The 26,140-nt window shown below is 34.9% G+C and overlaps 4 protein-coding genes across 4 annotated transcripts; 2 read left to right on the forward strand and 2 right to left on the reverse strand.

The window, feature by feature from the left end:
* The first annotated feature begins 1,676 nt into the window (after window positions 1–1,676).
* LOC150052784 (olfactory receptor 5I1-like) lies at window positions 1,677–2,609 on the forward strand. The gene has a single exon (XM_090348849.1). It carries the CDS (start codon window positions 1,677–1,679, stop codon window positions 2,607–2,609), a length of 933 nt encoding a protein of 310 aa, XP_090204975.1.
* Window positions 2,610–10,938: 8,329 nt separating this feature from the next.
* LOC150052785 (olfactory receptor 5W2-like) lies at window positions 10,939–11,874 on the reverse strand. The gene has a single exon (XM_090348850.1). It carries the CDS (start codon window positions 11,869–11,871, stop codon window positions 10,939–10,941), a length of 933 nt encoding a protein of 310 aa, XP_090204976.1. The 5' UTR covers window positions 11,872–11,874.
* A 6,110-nt stretch (window positions 11,875–17,984) lies between these two features.
* On the forward strand, window positions 17,985–22,241 carry LOC150052786 (olfactory receptor 5D18-like). Its single transcript, XM_090349218.1, has 2 exons — window positions 17,985–18,930; window positions 22,207–22,241. The coding sequence occupies exons 1-2, from the start codon at window positions 17,985–17,987 to the stop codon at window positions 22,239–22,241; spliced, it is 981 nt and encodes a 326-aa protein (XP_090205344.1).
* A 2,464-nt stretch (window positions 22,242–24,705) lies between these two features.
* On the reverse strand, window positions 24,706–25,647 carry LOC150052787 (olfactory receptor 5D18). The gene has a single exon (XM_090348851.1). The coding sequence runs from the start codon at window positions 25,645–25,647 to the stop codon at window positions 24,706–24,708; it is 942 nt and encodes a 313-aa protein (XP_090204977.1).
* Window positions 25,648–26,140: the final 493 nt, after the last annotated feature.

Below are 26,140 nucleotides of genomic sequence, written 5' to 3' on the forward strand. Positions count from 1 at the left end.
CCTACTGAGCCACAGGCCCAATTCAAATAGGTTGTTTTACAGAATGTTATTTCAAAGCAGCAGCTCCATGCAGAAGACAAATAAGAATTAGATGTGCTTGCTGTTCAGGAACACAGTGATTGATTCTTGTGTGTAGCAAGAAGGACACTGTAGACTTGAATAACTTGCACTGGGGAGGAACTTAACAAGTTAGTTCTCCTAGAAATAAAAAGCAACTTCTTTTAGTTGATAATAAAAAGTACCACCTATCACCTGGCTCCAGAGCCTCATACTTGTAATCCTAGCTAATAAAGAGGCTGAGTTCTAGCAATTATGATCGGAAGCCAACCCTGGCAGAAAAATTTATGACATTCTTGTCTACAATTAATCACAGGAAATTAAAAAAAATGGAAGTGAAGCTCTGGGTAAGTGAGAACATGGGCCTTGAACAAAACAGGTCAGGAACGGAACTGAAATCCTAGATCCTGAGTTCATACTCTAGCACCATCACATACTTTCACCCTTCAATGAAATGAAAGAAAAGAAAAATAATACAGGTTAATGTTGTGAAAGAAGACACTAACCTAACAATTACCAGAATAAAAGAAACATTTTCCACTTATTCACCTAATAAGATGTTAATATGCAGAAAATATAAAATACTCAAAAATGAAACATTAGAATTTCAAATAATAATGAGAATAGAAACTAAAGAGATACTTTCTCAAAGGAAAACTGTACAAATGATCAATATATTAAAGCAAAATATTCAGAGACCGGGGGAAATATATATTAGTTATTAGGGAAATACAAATAAAAATCTATTGGTATTTATTCTCATTGAAGTGGGGGAGATTAGCAAGGAGAAAAATTAAACAGTAGCAACATAAAATGACACAAACATGGGTGAGGATTCAGGGGGAAAAATGAACACAAAAGTGTTGTGTATTAGGATGTGAGTTAGTCCAATTATTGTGAGAATCAAGGTGGAGGCTCCTTGAGAAACTAAAAATAGTCATACCTTATGATCCAGTTCAGTACTCAGAGTGCAACCAAAAAGAGCAAATATAGTGCAGATAAAAGACACTTGCATATCCTCGTGCTGAACACACTTTTCACAATTGGCAAGTTATACTATCAGCCAATTTGTCTATCAATGAATAACTAAAGAAATGAATAATATTTACAATAAACTTATCCAGCAAAAATAGACATGCTGTTTGTAGAAAAGTGGCTAGAAAAGGGAGCCATTATATTGAGCAGAATAAAACCAACTCAGAGAAGGCAACAATTCCATATTTGTTTACTTTTATATCAAACAAACAACAGTACGATTGACAGAAAGGATAACACACATGCAAAACCAAGGAGATGATTCTTTGACACTGATGACAGACAAGAAGGTTAATGGAAACGAAAGGTAAACAGCCTAGTTCAAATTTCTCTGACACAGCTGGGATTGAAACACTTTCTTGCATAAAGGAGGAATATTAAGATGACAGATGGTAAGTCCCATTGCATACAGAAAATTAAAAACCTGCACTACACTGTGCTAATTGTGGTCATGCCAACTTGGTGTTAGGATGTTACCATGACTTTAGAGCCACTGCCCTGATTCCTTTGACCTCTGTTCCTGTTTTCCTAGTCTCACAGTCTGCATTCTCTACAATTCTAGAAAGCCAGAAGCAGCACTGAGGATGAAGTTGGAGAATGGTACTGTGAAAACTGAGTTTGTTCTCCTGGGATTCAGTGACCACCCAGAACTCCAGACCTTTCTTTTCCTGGTGTTTTTGACCATCTACTCTATAACTCTCATGTGGAATCTTGGAATGATTTTCCTAATCGCTCACAGTTCCCAGTTGCACACTCCAATGTACTTTTTCCTATGCATGCTGTCTTTCATAGATGCGTGCTACTCTTCAGTCATTGCCCCCAAATTACTTGTGAACCTGATTGCTGAGAAGAAGAGCATCTCTTACAATGGCTGTGCTGCACAGTTGTATTTTTTCTGCTCTTTTGTTGACACAGAATCTTTCCTCTTGGCTGCCATGGCTTATGACAGGTACATTGCCATCTGCAACCCATTGCTTTACACTGTGATTATGTCTCAGAGGGTCTCCTGCCAGCTTGCATTTGGAGCTTTTCTGGGGGGAACCATAAGCTCGATTATTCACACCACTAATACCTTCCTTCTGTCTTTCTGCTCCAAGGAAATTAACCACTTCTTTTGTGACATCTCCCCGCTCTTCTCTCTGTCCTGTAATGACACATATGTGCATGACATTATTCTAGTTGTCTTTGCCAGTCTGGTGGAAGCCATCTGTCTTCTGACGGTTCTCCTCTCCTATGCCTGTATTCTGGTCGCCATCCTGAAAACAGGCTCTGCAGAGGGGAGAAGGAAAGGGTTTTCTACTTGTGCCTCCCACTTGATAGTGGTGACTATTTACCACGGCACCCTCATTTTCATTTACTTGCGTCCCAGCACAGGTCATTCTTTAGATATCGACAAGGCGACCTCTGTGTTCTACACATTGATCATCCCTACGCTGAACCCTCTCATTTACAGCCTGAGAAACAAAGATGTCAAGAATGCCTTCAAGAAAATGGTTACCAGAAAATTGATGTCTTAGGGTGTTGGAGTGTAGCCTAGTGGTAGAATGCTTGCCTAGCATGCACTTCAGTATCATACACAGAAAAAGCCAGATGTAGTGCTGTGGCTCAAATGGCAGAGCACTAGCCTTGAGCAAAAGGTGTCTAAGACAGTGCCCAGCCCTGAGTTCAAGCTCCAGGACAAGCAAGGAAGGAAAGAAGAAAGGAAGGAAAAAAGGAAAGAAAAAGAAAGAAAGAAAGAATATTGATCACTTAGGATGCAGTGAGGCTGGCAATTTCTATGTTTATTCTTTAGCTTCTTTTTCTTTCTATTATTACTAGAAAAACTAGTTTACCATGGATAATCCAAAACCTATAGAGAATTAGACACCCCATACAAAAATAAACCTAGAGTTTATGATTAGAGCTGCCATCTTTCTTTCTTTCCTATTACATAGGCTAATCTCTATTATTTTTACACTGAAATTTTTAATGTTAAATTTAGGGCAAGATTTAACCTTCACTTAGACTCTTCTGTCTCATATTCTAACAACCTCTTTCTACATTTTCCCCACTGTTTTTTTCCATAATGGGCATTTTCTAGATAGACCAATATTCTCTTCTGTTGGAAGAAAATAAAAATAATTCTTAATGATCCTTTGATTGTTTGATTTCCTTGCAATATGTACATTCTTGATCAAAACAAAACCTGCATGCAACTTTGTGAAAGCTCCCATAATTTCCTATCTTACATTGTGTGACTAGGAAACAGACTTTTGTGGAGACTGCTGTTGTTTGAAAACTGTGACTATTGAGATTTCAATTTGAGTTCAGTTCTGTATTGCGGACAATTTATTCACTGGACCCAGGCCACTGAGCTTCCACTCAATACATGCCACCCTTTAACTAATCAAATATTTTCACTTGACCAATTAAATTAATCACACTTTATGTTTTAGGGGCTTGGGATGATTATAAATTTGCCTTTCAATTTTCTTCTTAGGAAGCACACTTTCCTAAAATTAAAGGGAAAAAAATAACACCCCAGAAGTTTTCATGATGACAATGACTGCATTGCAATTGAATTTTGCCCAGCATTGACAAACAGCTTCTCTTTACCAACTGAGCTGTAAAATGTACATGGCAATTTAAAATTTTTACACATTTCATTGATTTCATTCATTATTTTTTAAATAATCACATTCTGACTGCCTCCAATCAAAATAATGTATAATATTAAATCTGAAATATTAAAATTTAAATATCAAATATTAAAACTGTAGTCATCTGTAGCCATATGCTAGTCTTCCATGGTGTTATTTATAAATTCTTACTTATTTAACCTCTTGCCTCTGTCTTATAGCATCTTACCCAGTGTTTTCTTGTGACGTTTTATGGGATGAAGTTAAGCTAAATAGCTTAACTGTGTACTAAATGAATCCCGCCAATGTGCAAGAATCTACTTGGGTTTTTAACAAGAGTACCTCTTTACCATATCTAATACAACCCTCAGATGCCCAGTGTTCTGAATCCTTGGAGATATTTGTTTTTGTTGCAGCTGATTCAACTTCCTGTTTCATTTGTATTGCTTCAGAAAATGTGACCTGGACTACTAGGTGAGTCTAGAACCTGCCGTCCTTTGGTTTCTTTCCCACTAGTGCAAATTGATGGCATGGGTCCCAATCCTTCATTCTTATACATTTACTTTTAAGCATTTTCCTTCAGTGTTGTAAAGTTCATGACCAGGCACATCCAAAACAAATGTCCCTCAGAAGAAGAAGAAGAGGAAGAAAAAAGAAGAAGAAGAAGAAGAAGAAGAAGAAGAAGAAGAAGAAGAAGAAGAAGAAGAAGAAGAAGAAGAAGAAGAAGAAGAAAAAGAAGAAAAAGAAGAAGCAGCAGCTAGCTGGCTGCTATTGGTTCACAACTGTATGCCTAGCTACTCAGGAGGCCGAGAATCACGATTCTAAGCCAGCCTGGGAAGGAAATTCCATGAGAGTTTTATCTCCAATAAACTACTCAGAAAAATCCAGAAATGGTTCTGTGGCCCAAGTGTTACAGGCTTCACCTTTGGTAAAAGAAGCTCAGAAAAAGCACCCAGGCCCAGAGTTCCAATTCAAGACCAGGGGGAAAAACAGAAACTTATTAAACTTTGTTATTTCCCAGGAAGCCTGAAATAATAGTCAATAAAGTTACTGCCATAATCATTTTCCCTTGAAATGTATTATTTTCATAAAAGTATTATGTCTTAATTTGAATTTATATTATATGTTTATACTAACTTATTTTGGATACTTTGCATGACACAAAACCCTCTTTTGCTGTGGGATTTAATTGAAAATATTTTAGATAGTGTGACTATTGACCTTTAACTTACTACAATCATCATATATGAAAGCTTGAATTTATTTTCAGCAATAGTGGAAACAGAATTCTTTGAATCAATTGAAGGATGAACTCAATAGAGAGCTCCAGAAAACTTGGTAGTTTTTGCAGGGGTTTATGAAAAGTTATTTTATTTTTATTTTTCTCTTTGTCAGTTGTGGAGCTAGCTCTCTGGGTCCAGGTACTATCCCTGAGTGTTTTCCCTCAAGGCTAGCACTCTACCACTTTGAGCCACAGCACCACTGCCACTTCCAATTTTCTGACACATGTCCTAATGGAACAAAATGATTATTTGTCACTTTGGGTATTCATTTGGTAGATTCTTAGTTTGCACAAATTATTGACTGAATTACTCTGTGGCATTAGATTTCATGACATGCTGGGTAAATCCCATAGGATTTGAATTAGTATGTAAGCATGTTCATAGATGAGTTTTTACATACAAACTCCAAAAATATCTTACTAGGAGTACACTACACATTTGGAAAATCTGAAGCAATTACCACCAGTGCCATACCCCTTTGTAGTGATGCCAAAATATCTGAGAGAAATTACTTAGAATATTAGAAAGGTGTTTCTCATATCTTCAGTCATCCCAGCTCATGGTCAGCATTTTTACTCTTTGTATGGTTCAGAGGAGGCAAAATCTACTATGAGAGGAAGTACGTGGCTGCTTACTTATCTTGCTCAGGAAACAATTATCTACAAAAACATTAACAGCAAAAAAATAGGAAAAGAAGGTGAAGTTCCCAGTATCCCCATTAAGAGCAAATCCATCATGTAGTATTTTCTCTAATGAGCAACTAACTACCTCTTAACATTCTTAATACTACAAGCCGATAACCCAATGTTTAGCTCATTTTCTTTGTGTGAACATTCAGATCTAAGCCATACATTTATGGTACAGTAAATAATTCCAATATGCTAACAAGTAGATTGGCTTGTTTAGGTAATTAATATGGGCAACATAACATAGTAGTCATAGTCTATTAAATGTCAGTGTTTTGGGAAAAGGAGTTAAGATGTATTTAATCATTCATTACTTTTCATCTGTTCCATTCAACTATTAGAACTCCTGGGAGAGGAGAATACTCTACTCATGAAATTACTATTTATGCTATCAGTAAATTTCAAGTACTAAACCATCAACACAATTTTTCCACCTTGGTTATAATTTTTATTACTGAAACTGATATTAGATTACACTTTTATACCACTAAATGTTAGGTACATATGTGTAAAATCATAAATAGGATGTATATATATGCATATATGTATGCTAGCATTTAAAGGTTGATGATGTTGAAAATATTGGTAATCTTTAATATATAGGCTCATTATATAACATTTTATATTTTAATTTCATGTGGAAAAATACTCAAATCCAATAAAGCACAAAAGTCTGATATAGTTTTTCAATTTTTAAGAAAGATTGAAATTTTTTATTTTTTAAAATGTTGGTAATTAATATTAGTATTGACTTATAGGTGATAAAAAGTAGATTAGAAAAAAAGTAGTTCATGCTTACCTATTTGAGTGGAGTTTAAAAATACATTTGTCTTCCTTGCCTTCATAAAAAAGTGAGAAAGGACACCAATAAAGCTTTCTTTTAAAGATGAGATAATCTACTTTATTTGAAACAAGATAACTACCTCAGAAATAGATATCAAATTGTCAACTTTGTCTTTTAAGTACTAAGCATTCTTGACCCAGGGGATCCCCTACTATCCCATGTCAAACTCTGCCTGCCACTCAGGAGTTTCACTTAGTAACCACAAATAATAACTAGCAACCAGCGAACAACCATAAAAATACTATATTCATAGTATTTCTTCTGTAAGTTCTCCGACCATCTTCCTAATTCATTGGAAAATTCAAATAGGGTATATTTCAAAGGGATAGGGGAGGGGCTCAGGATTAAAAGGAGGAAAAATCCTCAAGAATCCAATGTATATTCTATGAAAATAGGAAGAGTAAAGGAAAGAGTTGATAAGACAGGGATGGGAGAGAATGTTGAAAAGGGTGCTGTTGAATAAGATATATTGTATTTGTAAATACCAAGTTCTTTGTGCAATTACTTATGGTAAAATGTGTCAAAAAAAACAAAGAGAAAAGTGAGCACTAGAAATATAGCATCATATTTACTTTTATTTTTACTATTTTTATTTAAATAAATGTTATTTTAAGAATTGTAAAAAATCAAAGTCTTAAACTAGAGAAATTGAAAGTCAATATATAAGATTTCTAGTGACAATTGGGAATATCTGTTATCTTCAACATGCCAACACATGATCCAGGGACAGAGTAAAGAACAGGAGTTCTCTGGTATTTCCTTCTAGGTGTCCAAACTGAAAGGTTATTCATAATTTCCAACCAATTTAGTCACAAAGGCAAAAAGAGCAGGAAGAGAGGCTAGGAAACATAGCTATTATCAGACCTGACACCCTCTAACATCTCTATCATTATGGTCCCAATTATCAGAGAAAAAAAACTCTATGTATCAAGTGCATAAAGTGCAAAGTCAAAGACCAGTTCAAGTTAATTGTGTCCTCTCCATTGGAATGATTACAAAATACAAAGAATGCATCTCATTAATATCTACATAATTAAGGTAAAAGCGTGGTCACAAAATACAGTGGAAGAGAAATCTGTAGCTTTCGATTAGATCTTTTTAATTGTCTAAATTTAGTGACAGATTTGTACAGTTAAAATAACAATGAAAACCTTATTTGTAGTGAAGCATTATGCCTTTTAGCATGAAAGCTATCACTGTTCAATGTTATACATTTATTAATTGATTTTGATTGGTATTGCTCTATTTTTTAAATTTTAATTCTACCATTGTCATAGCAACTAAATTGGATATGTGGTAGCATCTCATTTGGAGTTCTATTTGAGTTTAACAGTATTTACTGATATAACTTTCATGTGATTATTATTCATTGTCTGTGAGACCCTTTCAAGATTGAATGGAGAATGGGAGGTGAGGGAATGAAGTTGTGTTGCAAAAAACTCATCTTTCACAAAGAACATAGTTTAGTTGGTTCCATTGCCTTTATGTTTTCAGGATCAATTACTCTAGAAATATAATGCAACCATCTTAAGCATTTGAAAATGAAGCTGTTGATGTTTTTTGTTTGTTTTGGGGGGTGCTTTTTCACTTTTGAACATCTCCAGTAGTGGGGCAATTCAGTGAAAGATGTGTTGACACCCAAAGTTGCTCCTGGAAAGGATCTCATAGGGAATCTACCATGACCCTCTCTTTTACAGAGGAGAATAATGCCTATGGAGTAAGAACGATTTGATAACTAATGTGGTCATTTGGAGTTTCTTGGATGTCAAGCTTATAGAATTCTTGCAGAGGGATAAAGACAAGGAGGTTAAAAGTGGTTATCCTTTTTAAATTTTCTTTTCTTTTTTTAACACAAGGCATCTCAGTTACTGTGTCATTAAGCATTTCTATTGCTTTTCTCTGACAATAGTAGTCAGATAGCACAACCCTTGGGGGTTTTCTTTGGTCACTGTAGGACATATATTCAGATCTACCACTATGCACTCTTCTTAGGTTTAGATCATTCAGCGATTGCCTAAATGAGAGGAGTAAAGCTGCAGGAGCATAACTGATTACATAACACAGACATTGATTATACTTTCAGACAATATTAACTTTCTGCAGTCATGAATGGATGTAAAAGGGAAAACATGTGAAATAAAGAGATAATCAGTAAAAGGAACTGGTGTTTGCTCAGGAAAGCAGAGTAAAATGATCCAAACCTGTGAAAGAAGATGAGTTCAAACTTACCTTCCCAAATTACTATGCAAGTCATAGGACTTTCAAGCAATATTCTAAAAAAATTCAAGTTTCATGCAACATATTCAAGATGTAGACTAATAGCTAATCAATTGTGTTCTTCCATTTTCACGGGTACATCTTTGAGCTTAAGACCCACATTTCTTATGGTCATGGTTTTTTGTTGTTGTGCACAACAAACTATCTTTCCAAAATATATCTGAAATGTATTATATGAAAAGATGGCATAGTTTTTTCTCCAGAATCATTCATAATAGGTGGGCTTTCAGGTTTATCTAAAGTTATTGGAATTTCAAAGAATATTTTCCGTCAGTCTAATGCTTTTCTGGGAGAATAACAAAACAGCATGGGTCCAATGATAACTTAAGGAATGAAGGGACCACCAAGTCAGTTTTTTTTTAAATCTTTACCTTCTTAGAGGACTTTTCCCATTACATTGCTTTACCTGTATAATACCCAGCATCTGCCAGTGTAGCATGAAGAAACTTCCTAAATCTTAGACCAATTAGGAAATGTGCACACACAGGAAAATTTAATAAAGTCAGCTGGAAGGTTTTGAGCATGTGTAATTGTAATGGAAGTTAATTTCACAGGGTGTTGCGTTAGGATATCGAATTTGTTTTTGCATGCACCATTTCACCAGGATCCTACTTCAAAGTTTTGGTGCTGCAAACTGGCAGAGACAAAGGGAAGCAGGTAAACATCATAAACACCTTGATGAGCAATTAAATTGTATCTCTTTGTGTATACTTTGCCTGAAGTTCCACAACCAGTTTATTTATCATCCTTAGCTGAAAAATATGCAATCAATGCATATATTCTACCTGTGGAGAATTAAATTTGACATGCAGTAGACACTTTCGATAGAATTATATTGGCCTTTTTAATTTATGTGCTTTTCTGTTTTGTGTCTTTCTTGCAATGCAAATTATAAAATGATAGACATGAAACCTACTATCCTATATAAAGAATGTCACACTGGAAGTGATAGATTAATAGTCAGAGAATCATAACTTTATGGGCATTTAAATAGAGCTTGGATAGGGGAGACAGGAAAGAAGCTTAGCAAATGTGAGTAGAGAATTTCAACATGAGGTTGGACTTCACTTCAATCTTCACTGTGCAATTCTGTTTTGTTTTATTTATTTTATTTGAAGTTGACACGGGAGTATTCAAATTTTTGAGATATAATGGTAAGTTAAGAGCGATCCACATAATTTTCAATGATCAGATCAGAACAATTATACTAGTTGTTGTACAATTACTAATTGTAATACAATTACACATGGCCTCATGTGTTTATTGTTGCTTACTGGTCCAACTTAAACATGATTTATTCCACTCATTTATTTGAGTATTATTGACTAAAGTCACTATACCTTGTAGTAGAAAATCAGAGCTTACTTTCCCCATCCTAATCAAAAGCACACAACAGGAAAAGAAACCAAAGGAAGCATTTTTAATGAAAATGTATCCATAAGAATCAAATAGAATCTTTGTGAATTCATGACATATAAACCATCAAAATATAGGAGAAATATGCTCAATACCAACAATTACACTGTAAATGCAAATTCCAACCACTTTGTTAGCTAGAGATATGGTTCAAAGGGTAGAGCACTGATCCAGCACATACCCAGGCTTCACCCTCAACTCTGAACTAAGAAAATGCTTTCTTCTCATCACCATCCCTCTAGCATACATTGGATCACTGTTCACATCTGAAGACGAAGGTCCTCATTTCTCATTTCAGACTAGGTTTAAATATATTGGTAGTAGATTGACTAGCTTCCACTTCATGGCATGTTACTTTACAACTGATTTGAATTCTTCATAAGGTTTACTAATTAATGTTTCTAATTTCTGATATATAATAGGACTCAGTAGCATATTCAATGCTCAGTGCAGTGTAAAATTAACATGATAAGCACTCATTAACCCTTCTAATAATAAAAATATACCCATATTCACCGTTAATAAAGGGGACCTTATTTACATAGAAGGCATAATGAAATATAACATTTTTTATAAACTACATATTACTGTGTGCTGCAGTTTACTAAAAGGTTTATAGCAAATATTTAAGATAACTTCGTGCTGAATTAGTATATAAAATCAAGGGCACAACAATATACGTGTATGTAACTGGCATGTACTCAAAGTATATAAGCATGCTTTCAAATTAAAATTTTACTTTTTATTTTTTTTATGCCTGCTTTCACCTCTTTGTTCCGAAGGCTATAAATCAGAGGGTTCAGCATGGGGATGATGAGGGTGTAAAACAGAGAAGTCATCTTGTCTTGATCTAGAGAGTAAGAAGAGCTCGGCCGGAAATACATGAAGAGCATGATTCCCTGGAAAATGGCCACTGCCGTTAAGTGTGAGGTGCAGGTGGAGAAAGCTTTGAACCTGCCCTCAGCAGAGCGGATCTTCAAGACAGATAAGATGATGTAGCAGTAAGAGACGAGGACTCCTGAGATGGTGCTCAGTTCAATAAAACCAAAGACAATGAATATGGCTAACTCATTGACCTGAATATCAGAGCAAGATATTAACAGGAGAGGCGGGATATCGCAGAAGAAATGGTTAACCTCATTGGACCCGCAGAAACACAAGCGGAATGTCAATGAAGTATGCAGCAATGCATCTGTTATTCCCACCAGGTAAACCGCAGCCAAGAGTCGGGATCGCATCTTGCTGGACATGTCCACAGCATAGAGCAGGGGCTTGCTGATGGCCTTGTACCGGTCAAAGGCCATCACTGCCAGCAGCATGCACTCCGCATCCGTGAAGATGCAGAAGATGAGTAGCTGCAGAGCACAGCCAGCAAAGGGAATTGACTTCTCCTCACTGAGAAGATCCAGCAGCATCTTGGGCCCCACGGCAGTGGAATAGCAGAGATCAGAGAAAGAGAGATGGCTGAGGAAAATGTACATAGGTGTGTGAAGCTGGGGGTCCATTCTGATTAAGGTGATCATTCCGAGGTTTGCTATGAGAATAGCGAGGTATAAAGCTAGAAATGCGGAGAATAGAACTACTTTTATGGTAGGGTCATTGGTAATTCCCAAGAGAAGGAATTCGGTTGTTGTGGAGCAATTTCCAATGTCCATTCTCATTTGTTCTTTCAAACACTGTCACAGATGATCAAGAAAGTGATAGGTTAACTTAGTGGGTGACAGTACATTGTTTCATCCACAGTAAAGAGTGCATGCATATATCTCGTTTGAAATTGCATAATTATTAAAAATTAAAATTAAAAAAACTCAAAATGTCCAATGCAAATGAATTTTTTTACCCTAAATGTATTCCTGAGATGAAATTTTGCTTATGTTCATCTATCCTTTGGAAGTTAAGTTGAAAAGACCAAGGCTAGTTCTATGTCCAAATAATGATAGCAAAAAATATGAATATTAACAAAAGAATTCTGAACACTAATATTTGGTATGCTTGGCAAACTGGATCACATTTATTACATTACCCAAGAAATATAACCGATTTCATCACTGTAAATGATATTGCAGCAAGTTAATAAAGGGAACTTACTTCAGTAGTGATTTTGAGTCTAGAGCTTATTGAAACATCCAAGGATGTTCTCTAGGCTCATTATGGCAAACTTTACCAGTTGTTTCCTAACACATTTACATTGTGCACCCATTTACTTCTTCCTCAAAAAATTAAACAGATATTATAAAAAGAAATGAGAATGCAAAGTTATAACAAATATACTCACATATCAATCACTTGTGAGTTGACTGAATTGTGAAAAAGATAAACATTTCTTAAATACATATTTTTGTTTCTTGTGTGTTCACATTGGAATTTAATGCATACTTGTAGAAGTAAATTCATGAGTATATATACCTTTTGATATATAATCTTCCAATGTAAATTGTAGTCTGATGTTTGAACTAAATCTATTATTTCTCATTTGTTGTCTCAAAAGATTAGAATGGACATATATTTTCTTTGTTTTGTGTAAATTCTATTATTTTTCAAATAAACTACAACCAAATGTTCAATTACCACATCAGATTGATATATAAATACAGAACGCTTGCTTATGAGTCGTAACTGAAACATGAGTAAACAAAACATGTGTAGCCTTTATATAAATGATAATGATAATTCACACACAACTAAGAAAAAACTATAATTGGCCATTAGTTTACAGGGTTATGGACCTGAAAGAAAGAAAACAGATAAAAATCATTCACTTATTCATCTCTCAACATTTTAATCTTTTTTGTTTTTACTATGATGGTAGAATTTTACTTTTAAAGTTTATTTAAACATACCTACCTGAGATAAAGAAATGTTCTCTGTTCTTATGCCTGACCTGAACAATGTATATATCACATTTTATTTTCTCCTAGTACATGTTGGGGTTTAAATTTCCTAAACCCCTACCTTCACTGTTATTCAATCATGAATAATTAGATACTTGACTCAGGATTTTCTCCTGAGAATACTGCAATACTGAGATATTAATTCTTTACCCTTGTGGTAAGAAGTGGCAAGCTGTGCTACTCATATCAGCCTAAAAAGACTAGAGATGTTATGCCATCTTTATGTATAAATATGGCATGGCTCGTGTTTTGCAGACAGATTACCAAGGGTAAGATGCTTTTAAGTTACAGTAGAATTTTAGTGGCAGAATATTGCAACTGCAAAGCCACTAAAATAATTTATATTAATTCCCTCTTAACAAGTGAAAGAAGATTTAAGACCATGAATCAGCTCTGTGCCAGTATGTTGACTCTTTTACATTCTTAGAGTTAGGAATGTATTGCAACAAAGAGTTACCAAATGAAATATTGTTGGCAAAGTCATTTGTATGACTATGCTATTAGTAGTTGCTGTAATTTAGACATGCTCTTAGGGAAAGGAAATGAAGGATGATTAGAAAGTTTATGGTAAAGAGAGCTTTTAATCTGTATTCAACAAAATCCCACAACAGTACAGCCTACATTGTCATCTTCCCAAGCTTGTATTTTAGTGAAAATCCTCAGAAATGTGTACACATTAAGAATCATCAAACTCATAAATTCAGATATAAAGGCCACAATCAGATTAGAGTAGGGGGCTTTTAATTGTCATTTCATAGAATTTGTTTTCTTTCATTTCCGAAGTGTTTCTCCATTGAATGAGACCCAATTTAGTGAATCATGCCTTCTCTTTCCCTTTCATGTCAGAACAGAGTCACAGAAAAATGATTCATGTTATTAGATCCTTAGATCTGTAAATGGAATTCTAATGTTTAGATAGCAAAATAGTTGCCATTTTCTTTAGAAAAAATAAACTGCACAACTCCTTAGACATGTCTACAGCATAGAACAGGGGATTACTGATAGGTTTGTATTGGCCAAAAGCCACGACTACCACCACTAGACTCTGATTACCTGCAAGGGTGAAGGACAAAAATTCAATAGCATAGCCAAGAGAGAAACTGATATTCCCTAGGCCAAGTGGTCCATCAGTATATGGGGAAAAGAGCAATGGAAAAGCAGAGGTCAGAGAAAGAGGCAGCTTCAGAAAATTTACACTCGTCTTAAGGTTTGGTTATGACCTTAATAAAATAATCATTCTAAGAACTGTTAGAATATTACTGTGATGTACAGGTAGAAAATCTGTGAAAAGGCTTTCTCTGATGTCAGTGATATCAATAAGGTTTTAAAAATGAAAATCTTCAAGCAGGAGTACTTTCTTCCACTGTATCATATTTAAATGCAGGGGATCTTCAGTAAAGAACAACTAAAAGATGATAGACACATAATTGAATTTTTTTCAAATCAATAAAACATAAAACTGAATGCAATTGGTGTAATTTTATTTCTTTCTTCTGAAAAATACCCAACAATTTCCCACTCACCACAAAGAAAGTTATGCATTTTATTTATTTTTGGCAGTAGCAGAGTTTAAACTCAGAACTTCATACTTGTTTGGCAGATGTGATACCCCTAGGCTTCCAGGCATTAAGAGTACAAGCCTCTACCAAAGGTTTAGGTTTCCCTCAGCTTCCCTGTGTAAAGGAGTACCCTCACAAATTTCTCTGTAACGATGAATTTGTACTTTGATCTTCTAATCTCAGCCTCAATATTGCTCAGGATGGCAGTATATATCATTGTTCTTAGATAGATGTTGATCTGAGTTCTTACAAACCTTCTTATCTGGACTGAACTCAAACTGCAGTCCTCTCCAGGTCAACCTCCTAAGTTGCTAGAATTTCAGGTGTGAACTAAAATGCCTGAATGACCTTATTCTTATACTTTAAAATCTGAGATAGCAGTTGAAATGTTTTGAGTGAAATGTGGATATTATTTATGATATATGTTAGCATTGTACACTTATTTCGTGGGAGTTTTTTGCCCTTCATTTATGCAATATATTAAATTGAGAAACCCTCAAAATAATCTGAATGACAACAGACATTTTATCAAATGATACAAAGAATTGGGAATATGTATGTGAAGAACATATGCAGCCGATCCACTAAAGAAATTTAAAATACTCATGACCATTTGCAGATGGATGTTTTTTCGTCCTAGACTGTTGAACAGCCAGAGAATAGTGATTAGCAAATGATATAGCTCATGGAACAAAGTCAACTTCTGCCTATAAGCAAAGTCTCCTGCTATTATTTAAATAAAAGAATATTTGTGGTCAGGCACTAGAGGCTCATGCCTGTAGTCCTATATACTCAGAAGGCAGAAAACTTAGGTTCTCAGTTCAAAACTATCCCAGACAGAAAAGTTCATGAGACTAGACTCTTATCTCCAGTTAATCACAAGACAAAAAAGCCGGAAGTAATGCACCGTCTATCTACCTGGTGAATATAATGTAACCCTTCTATTAATTACAATAAAATATATGAAAAATATTCACCTTAAAAAACAAATCAAATAAACCAAAGTTTTTACAAATAAAAAAGAAAAAAAAGCTGCAAGTGAGGAATGGTTCAGTTGGTAGAGTGATAACCTAGAGCCAAAAGCCTCAGAGACAGTGCCCAGTGCCTCAGTTCAAGACTCAGGACTAGCACAAAAAAACAAACAAACATTTAAGTCAGTCCCTCAGTCTTATAATCTCATGTAATCAAGATGCAATGATCTGATTGCAGTTTGAAAATAGTAAAGGCATGCATTTACTTAGACTCCCTTCTCCACAACAACAAAAATCAACCATGTGGAAGGGCATGTAAATATCATCCATGTTCTATGAGAAGAGATCATCAGAAGGTCACAATCCACAATGTCCAGGCAAAAATTCAAGACCTTACCTGAATGAAAAAAAAGAGAAAAGACCCAAGAGGAATTATTTGAGAGGTAGAGATTTTACCTAGAAAATACAAAACTTCAACTTCAAACTTAGTACCATCAAAACTTGCTCATATTAAAGAATCTTCATCAGGACATCAAGACACTTGTTTGGAAATAATACGTTTGTATTTCCTCTATATACCTTTTGGGCGTACCTGCTGCTATACTAGGATACTGGTTACAAGAACCTGGGAAGGGATATAGGAAGTCAGAATTGGATAGAGTAGAAAGGTACCATCAGATAAGAGAAATCATTTCTCATGTCCTCTGGATAACAACTGTTGACAATCATTAATGAATATGTCATACTAATTAGTGGAAAAGTGTTTTTTATTACTCCACACAGGAAAAAAAAGATAAATATCTGACGTATCTATGCAAGTCTCTCCTATCTTGTCACTGAAGGCTGTGTATATGGATTTGAACATCACAAAATACTCTAGAGTGTAGAGTTACAACATGCTAATTAAAATATCAACCTATGAAATTTAATGAAATAGTATTCCATCAGACAGAGGTGATTAATTTTAATTGCTTATTTGGTAACCTTTAGAGAACGGAGCAATTGGTATTCTTTAGTGTCTTCATGGTTATAAGAATGCATGTATCTCTCACAGCAAGAGAGATCCTGACTTTGTCACCAGACATTCTGTTTTAAGATTTGAAAGAGCAATTGATATTCACTTTAATCAGAAAAAAAAGGAAACTTGGGAGGAAGGTAACTTACTTCTTTAGAGCCAGACTTCTACTGAGATATAATAGTATGGTTTCTCAGTCAGTATTTGTTATAGTTTGTTATTTTTCAATGGGAAATTATCCCTACAAAATATTTCTTAGTTGCTTTATCTTGATTCTATATATCCCTGAGACAATGATCCTGTTCTTTAATAAGTTTGAAGTGTTTAGTTTTCCCATTAATTGGAAATACATAAATTTGCAAAGGAAATGTGTTAATATTTGTTCCTAGATAAACAACCTGTCTGATAATTAAAAGATGGATATAATATTGGGAGTCAGAGGATTTAAGCTTTAGATACAGATGTGCAGATTTGTCTGTGTCTAGAGGCCTTTAGAAAACTCAAAAGTTCTCTATGATTTTCTCACTTAGAATAAGTAAGCTATATTGTATTATCATTCCTAATTTTACTGTTCTTTGGCCAATGTGAAAAGGGAATGCCTGAGTCTCTATCTGAAAAACATGCATCTAAAATAAGTCAGATTTACTGAGTTGAACAGAAGTAATTTGGAATTAACAATATAAGCAATATAACAATATAATAAGGAATTAACAATAAAGCTTCATGGCTTTGGCAGTAATTGAGTGAATAAGTGTTACAAATATTAATTTGCATAAAGTTAATGCTTTTTGATGCATGGTTATAATCAGATATGTTTGTATAATACTTTATGAAATATTGAGACCTGAAATTTTATTTGAAGAATTACTTTATTTTTTAATATAAAGACTAAGATCTAAGTGTTTTGTATTTGCATAGAATACAGTTACACTTGTGACTCTAAATAGCAGTATAATCCTGGAATTATTGTTATAAAAATTTGAAATTAGGGGCCGAGAGTTTGGCCTAGTGCTAGAGTGCTTGCCTAGCATGCACGAAGACCCGGGTTTGATTCCTCGGTACCACATATATAGCTAAAAAGCCAGAAGTGGTGTTGTGACTCAAGTGGTACAGCCCTAGCCTTGAGAAAATCTAGGGACAGTGCTTAGGCCCTGAGCCCAAGCCCAGGGCTGGCAAAAAAAAAAAATTGAAACTAGGTCAGTATTCTCAACTTTTGATATGTATTTCAAGTAAAATAATAATTCCAGGATTCCAAAAGAGATATTTAATGTCACCCTGCAGATCTTATGAAATTCTGGTGTCCTCTTTTCACCCTCTAATACTTTTAGGACTATGTTAAGTACACCCAGGCATGGAATCAAGTTACTATCAGCTAATATCAGTGAGTCAATTTTCTTCCTCTTGGGATTCTCAGAATACCCAAAACTCCAAATCCCACTCTTCATGCTGTTTCTTTTCATCTACAGTATCACTATAGTAGGAAATATTGGGATGGTTCTCATAATCAGAATAAACCCCAAGCTACACACGCCCATGTACTTTTTTCTCAGCCACCTCTCCTTTGTGGATTTCTGCTATTCCTCCACCATCACTCCTAAGATGCTAGTGAACCTGCTTGAAAAAGGCAACACCATTTCGTTTTCTGGATGTATGGTGCAGTACTATTTTTTTGCCATCTTTGTGGTCACTGAATCCTTTCTCTTAGCAGCCATGTCCTATGACCGCCTGGTGGCCATCTGCCACCCTCTGCTGTACAGGGTCGTCATGTCCCAGAAACTCTGCATAGTGCTGCTGGTGGGGTCATACGCCTGGGGAGAGGTTTGCTCTTTGGTTCTCATGTGCTCTGTGCAGCAACTTTCTTTCCCTCATCTCAACATCATTGATCACTTTTTCTGCGAGTTCTCTTCACTGCTCTCTCTGTCTTGCTCTGATACCACTGTGCAACAGATACTGGTGTTCAGCTTCTCCACATTCAATGCTGGCATCACGCTGCTCATCATTCTTTTGTCCTACGTGTTCATTGCTTTTACCATCCTCAAGATGCGCTCAGCCAGTGGACGTCGCAAAGCCTTCTCCACCTGCGCTTCACATCTCACCGCCATCACCATCTTTTATGGCACCATCCTGTTCCTGTACTGTGTGCCCAACTCCAAAAACTCCGGTCTTACTGTCAAAGTGGCCTCTGTGTTTTACACAATGGTGATTCCCATGTTGAATCCCCTCATCTACAGCCTGAGAAACAAGGATGTGAAAGATGCCCTGAAGAAAACTTTGTTAAAATGTTTTCTTAAATATAATATCAGAGGTGTGTTTGTCCCCAAGATGTAATTAAGGAGTTTCATTAAGTTTGCCGTTAAGGTAATAGAACTAGGTTGATTCTATGTCTTGGCTATGGGAAAAAATGCTGCAATGAACATGGTTGCAATAGTTGCTGAGAAAAATATTTGCCATTAAAATAGTTTCTCAAACATCACATGATACTCACCTTGGTTCCTGAATTATAAATAAAGCATTCCATGACATTTACATTAAATAATATAGTTAATGTTTTGCAGTGAATCCTAATGGATTTTTAAGGTTCTAACTTTGGTTCAGTCTTTGGCTTGCATTGTACATTGTTAGCAGTCTTTCTGATTGTTAATATTTCATGTACAAAGCTGAAATAACACTCTACTTTAGAATCTGCTCATGAAAATTAAATGAGTTCATCCATCATGTGTGATACTGTGCTTACCTATTTTATATGCTATGTGATTATTCGATTTATTCAGATACTGGAACTATTATTAATCCTTTAAGATCTTCCTTGCTAATTGTGAATGAGCATCAGCTCTAAGTTTATCTCAAAAATCAATGCACTTTGAAATTTCTTCTTCAGGTTTTCCTGAATAAAGACTTTGGATTTAGTAGTAAGAGAAATTTTGGGCAATGCAGAATAAGGAAGATTATGAGTATGTTTATGTTACCCACATTGTATATGCAAAATATGTAGGTTGTATTTTTTGCCCACATTAAATTTTGTTTAGTGAGAGTAATTATATTAATTTTTGAAACTTGCATTTCTGGCTTCTCTGACTTTTTATGACTTTAGTCTTCAAGTCGTATTGAAGAAATTAAACTTTATTTGTTTTTAAATTGCTAAAAAAATCAATTCTCCCTCACATACAAATATGGCTTTGATAATTGTCTTAAATACTGAAAGCTAATTACCTATAAAAGTTTCTTCCAAAATGAAATAAAAGCCACATATCACGTCCTCTCTTACCATAACAGATTTAAAATACCACATCTTACCCCCAATTATTTACATGTTTGCACATGTGCACATTGGTACTAGATTTTGAACTCAGAGCACTGAGCTCTCATTCAATTGTTTTTGATCAGAGCAGATCAAACACTCAGAAAACTTGGAACACACCTTTACTTCTGGCTTTACTTTTACTTTCTTTTTTTTACTTCTACTTTTACTTTATTTTTACTTTTACTACTGGTTACTTGAAGCTAACAGTCTTGGGCCTTAAGACCTCAGCCAAAGACACCCAGTTCTCACTGCCTTCCTTCTGTTGAAAGATCTTAAATGATACTTTCCTTTCCATTGTACAATGTGTTCAGATGAAATTTTCAGTGGCCTTTATAATGGGGAGTAAATAAATAATCATTATTAAAATGGATATTTCATGAGCATTTTAGAAAAGAATATTTACATAAACATCATCTGACCCTAAAAGAGAAACATTTGTCACAGTTATTCTGTTCCATTATTATGATTACTATAAATTCACGCATTCATTTAATCCACATTGTTACACAAAGGAAAATTCTACATTATAATAAATGAAGAACATTGTGGGTTTCTTGTGTCATAGTGTCCTATTTTACAGTATCTTTGACCTCTTTTCTCATTCTATTACTGACAAAATTTATGCAGTACTAGTGATTTTTGTTCAAAGAAAACAGAATACATGTGTTTAGTGATTCAAAGAAAAGAAAATATACATGTCCAAAGACCGTCATTTGATTTGTGTCTATGGATATTCACTGCTTTGCTTCAATATTTGGATCTGCTCATAAATGCATTTTTAATATTCTGTTTTTGTGGGTCACAGTGCTTGAACTCAGCCTGGGTGCTGTCCTTGAGCTCTTCAGTTCACGGCTACCACCCTACCCTTGAGCCAAGCCCCACTTCCCATTTTCTAGAGGTTAATTGGAGATAAGAGTCTCAGGTCCTTTTGTGCCAGGGCTGGCTTTGAACTTTGATCCTCAGATCTCCGCCTCCTGAGTAGCTAGGATTACAGGCATGAGCCATCACACTGGCTTGTATTTTTAATATTCTTGATTGCTTAAAACATATGTAGCATTTCCAGTTATCATTTACAACTTATTGTAACATCTTATGGACTCCCACATTAGTTACTAAGATAAATTCTGTAACAAATAAACCCCTTTAAAAGTGTGAGTGTACATATTGTTACAGTATCTGATTTTGTTACCTGGCATATTGTGTATGTGTTTATTTGTTCATTTGAAATAGGAAAAGGAAGGGGGGGAAACAAGATGATTGGGAGGGGTGGGAGGAGGGAAGTGGGCACAAAAACTTGAGAAGGGTTATCAATGTGTGAGAAGTAAAGCAGCTACTATCTGGCGAATATAACTGTAACCCCTTTATACATTACAATAAAATAGTGTGAGTGTATTAAATAATTATCTGTTTGAAACATAATAATAAAATGTTTTATGCCTTCCATAGTTGAAGGACTGATTTCATATTGGATTAGATTATTTCTCTTAAAACACTGATACATCTTTTAATTTTTTTTAAATTTTAGTTGTAAATTCAATACCAAATCAATTGTGTAATTGATTGTTTTAATTTATAATTTGCATTCACATTTGTGAGTTTTAAAATATTATAAATGATACAACCCCTTGAACTTTTTATATAAGAAAACCAAGGACGACACATTTCAGACCAAGAATAATGTTTTAAAGACATAATTAGTGGAATTCAATCAATTGTTTAAGATAATAGATATGCTCTAAATTCCCACATTATGGTAAATCATGCAAAATGGAGTTACAGAAGAAATCTTATTGGTAAATAAATATGATTAAAAAGAACTTATAGACCTTGACAAAGAAAAATGAATTAACAAAGACATGTTTTTCTAATGCCTCCCCTCTCTTGTCCTTCTGAAACACCTAGAAAATCTGTATTAATTGGCAGTTGTGGGGACTCCTAGCTAGTGGCATAGGAGCCCAGGATGCTTGCCACCTGTGCTTCTGTGACTCTGCTGGAAAGCACATATGCTCCTGAGCACACTCAGTGACACAAGCATTCTGGAGCCAGAGGGCACCTGGCCCCTCCCGCCTTGGGCAGGGGCTCCCAGATACCCCAGGCAAGTGTGTTTGACAGTCGCATTCGGGAAAGACCCAACAACTGTTGCTGGTATGACGTGGCCACCGCTCATCTGTATTTAGTGAGCGCGTTTTCTAAAATAAACTTAGATCTGCACCAAGAGTCAGGTCTCCAGAGTCTGTGTTCAGGGGAATATTCGTGAGCTCCATAGCCACCTTACCTCCTCCTCCTAGAAGTCTAAGAAGGACCCCAACAGGCAGTGAAAATTCCAAGAATATTCATGTCTCCACATTCTAAAGGCATGGAAAAGAGTTTCTGATGCAAACACATCATTTGGACTGCTCTAATTTCTAATAAGGAAGGACTGGTAGATAAAAAAACAAAAATATCTCCCATACCTACTGAGAATATATTATTCTCAATAAAGGAATAATTTGTCTATTATATATACATTATTGGATTTTAGTATACAAATCAAATATTTAAAAATTGGAAGAACTGAGCTATGCAAATTAAGTTTTAGAACTATGTATAACAAAAAATTCTATAGAAGAATGGTATTTAATTTTTACTATATCAAGTCTCATCCAACTACTGATAAATGCATTATTATGAACTACTTTGACATGTAAAAATTACTTCATGTAGAGCCAGTTATTCATTAGGAATCTTCATAGTATATGAACCATAAAATGGTATTTGACCTGAAATGTCAAATTTGTCATATACAACACACTTCTAGGACCTAAAATTGTTTCTCATCTCTATATTCTTCATCATGTGTTTAGGATGGCCAACTCTAAAACTGAAGGAGCTCCTTCAGTGCACATACATATACAGTGTTTCCAGATAAATATCAAAGAAATAAAAGAAAATCAGACTAATCGTGCTTGTTTTTTTTCTCCAATTACTGATGGTCACCCAGGCTGTCATAGAACCTTAGTCTTAGTTTTGTCTGGTTATTATTGTGTGTATTCTTTGCTAAATATTTCATATGCATTTATATAAAGGCCTCTACTTTACCATTGCTGTAATTATACAATGGATATCTTGCATTGTAATTATACAATGGATATTTTGAAATAAATGTGATTTTCATTATTTTCAGAGATGGCTCTGCTTAGATTGGAAATCCTCTTGTAAAATATAAATATTTATAGTGGTTGGTGGATTAAAAGAAAACTTTACAATATGGTTGGTGTTTATCTTCCTGTAGTTCTAAATGCAATGGCTTTTGAAATATTGAATTCATTTGTTTAAATTTGTTTAAACTCATTAATTTGGGTTGATTATTGACTTTTTTAACTGTTGTCACCTATTAATCTTAAATAAATTCTCTTATGGCTGAATTAATTTAGTAGTGGCATGTGCATACTGAAAGTAACAAGGAGCTATGAAAAAATATTTTAAAGGCAGTATTTCCTTTGTTCCTAATAAAATTCTAATGAATACTATAAATTTATGATTTTCTTCTCTCACTGAGTATTACATTGTCCAGGTAGATTTAGGATATGCATTTAACCATGTTTTAATATTAATACAAACTATGTATTCTTATTACTATACCTAAAGAAGGAAAGAGTGCTCAGTCAGTTAAAAATATATATTAAAGTTGATTTAATAAGAGACTGATATAGTTGGGTTATAATGTTGCAGCCTTGCTGGAGAATTGTAGTTATATTACCCTGAATAGGCTAACACAAACTATTTCTGTTTTGTTTATATTCCTGTACAAAGCTAATTATGTACATGCACACATACACACACATATACATATATATAGTTAGAATGAAAAGATTTGATCTCTTTAAAGTTTTAAAATTCATACCAGCTTAATAAAATATTATATTGACAATGCTAAATGAAAACAGCAAGCAAAATATAACATATATTTAATAATACTTAAAATCCACTATTGCTAACAATTAATATATAAATAATATAATTACAGATGAGAATAATTGAAATGTCTGTATGATAGTCACAAAATTTAATAAAGCCAGCTTCATACCAAGCTACTCCAGAAACTATTTATTCCAAATAATTTGTATACATTATACAACACAAACAACCACACACATTACATGCAACATTTTTACCATATTACTTAAAATTATTTTTTGGATTATTGACATTGTTTTATATTTTTGCCTACTCGGTCTTATTTATGTTGCTTTGTTCTGGATAAAGTACCATCTTTGATTATAGGTACTTCCAAAACACTTTGCCCATGTTCTTTTCCATCAACAAATTCAAATAATAGCAATTTTAGAAAAGAACTTTTCAGGTTCCTTAATGGATTCCAAATTACTCTTCTCTCTGACTTTTATGCAGTATCTTTCATTTCCTGTCTTATAAAATAGCCATTTACTTCAAAGTTTGCTGAGAACTTACTCTATTTCCAACATCCTGTGGGGAAAAAGAGACATGGATAAAATATTACTTGATTCATATAAGGTATTCCATAGGATATTTATACAACACTAAAGCTCTTTCCAGATGATAGATCCTCTCACATTATTTCAAAACTACAAATGAAATATTAGGAATGGCAACAGAAATCCATATGCATTCTCTTGAAATAAAAATCCATATCCCTTCCAATGCACATCGATTCTATTAATTTCAATGGCATTCCTGAATTCAAGCCATGGGAAAATTCCTAAATACATAACCCATTCAACAAAAATAATACACTCAAGAAGAAAAGACTTTACTATCTACTATTTTGCTGACTGTGCTCTTGACGTCCTTGTTTCTGAGGCTGTAGATCAAGGGGTTCAGCATGGGAATTACCACCGTGTAAAACACCGAGGCCACTTTGACGGTGTGTCTGGAGTTTTTAGAGTTGGGCACACAGTACAGGAACAGGATGGTGCCGTGGAAGATGGTGATGGCGGTGAGGTGTGAAGCGCAGGTGGAGAAGGCTTTGCGACGTCCACTGGCCGAGCGCATCTTGAGGATGGTAACAAGAATAAACAGGTAAGACAGTAAAATGAGGAACAGTGTGCTGACTTCGTTGAACGTGGCAAAAATGAAGAGCAGCAAATAGTTAATTGACGTATCAGAGCAAGACAGGGAGAGCAGTGCAGAGAACTCGCAGAAAAAGTGATTGATGGTGTTGAATCCATGGAAACACAAGTTTAAAGCAGAACATGTCAATATCAAGGAACATGCTACCCCCCACACATAGGACCCCAGCACCAGCAGGGCACAGAGTTTCTGGGACATGGCAACCGTATAGAGCAGAGGATTACAGATGGCCACAAAGCGGTCATAGGCCATCACTGCTAAAATGAAGGACTCAGTCACCACAAACGTGCAGAAGAAAAAGAACTGTATCACACATCCTAAAAACGAAATACTTCTGTCTTGGGCAAGTAAGTTCACCAGCATCTGAGGAGCCACGATGGAGGAATAGCAGAAATCTACCAAGGAGAGGTGGCTGAGGAAAAAGTACATGGGAGTATGCAGCTTGGAGTTAATTCTGATAATGACAATCATTCCAATATTGCCTACCACAGTGATGCTGTAGATGGCCAGAAAAATCAAGAAGAGTGGAACCTGAAGTTCTGGGTAGTCTGAAAAACCCAAGAGAGTGAAGGTAGCCTCACTGTCATTTCTCTCTGAGAGTAGCATGCTTCTCTTCAACAGTATCTGAAAATCCTGGAAAGCAATAAGAAGGGGCAGCATGGGAGCTTTGTGGTTCTTTCCCTCATAGAATTTGGAGCATGAAGCTTTAATTTTCAAATCGGCAGCTTTCTTTGGCAACAAATGCTGGATGTCTAACTTGCTTAAATCTTTCTCATTTAAAATGCTCTACTGAAGAAAAAAGTTGTCAAGTTGGAAATTACTTATTTCTCAAATACTATCAGAAAACAAAATAATGAAATTCACTGAAATGTTTCTTTTTTAATGAAGGGGAGGGAGAAGACATAAGAGAGATTAACAATTTTGACCAAAATATATATTCTGTATGTATAGAAAGATCAGAATGAAATCTTTCTGTAAAAAAGACAATGTATAAACATAATCTCAATATTTAAAATCTCTAGAAATTGAGGTGAAGCTATTTGTGGAAATTTTAAATCAAATTTTCAACTTAATTTTTTTTAATCTCACAGAATATTAT

The sequence above is a fragment of the Megascapheus bottae genome, chromosome 16 (assembly GCF_031878675.1).
Source record: "Megascapheus bottae isolate mThoBot1 chromosome 16, mThoBot2.hap1, whole genome shotgun sequence".
NCBI classification, from domain to species: Eukaryota; Metazoa; Chordata; class Mammalia; order Rodentia; family Geomyidae; genus Megascapheus; species Megascapheus bottae.

Bases quoted from the DNA above. Each gene is read 5' to 3' on its own strand.
- LOC150052784 (XM_090348849.1), top strand. From the start codon at position 1,677: ATGAAGTTGGAGAATGGTACTGTGAAAACTGAGTTTGTTCTCCTGGGA.
- LOC150052785 (XM_090348850.1), bottom strand. From the start codon at position 11,871: ATGGACATTGGAAATTGCTCCACAACAACCGAATTCCTTCTCTTGGGA.
- LOC150052786 (XM_090349218.1), top strand. From the start codon at position 17,985: ATGTTAAGTACACCCAGGCATGGAATCAAGTTACTATCAGCTAATATC. The intron at 18,931-22,206 runs AATGTTTTCTTA...AGGGGAATATTC, and splicing joins CCTGAAGAAAACTTTGTTAA to GTGAGCTCCATAGCCACCTT.
- LOC150052787 (XM_090348851.1), bottom strand. From the start codon at position 25,647: ATGCTACTCTCAGAGAGAAATGACAGTGAGGCTACCTTCACTCTCTTG.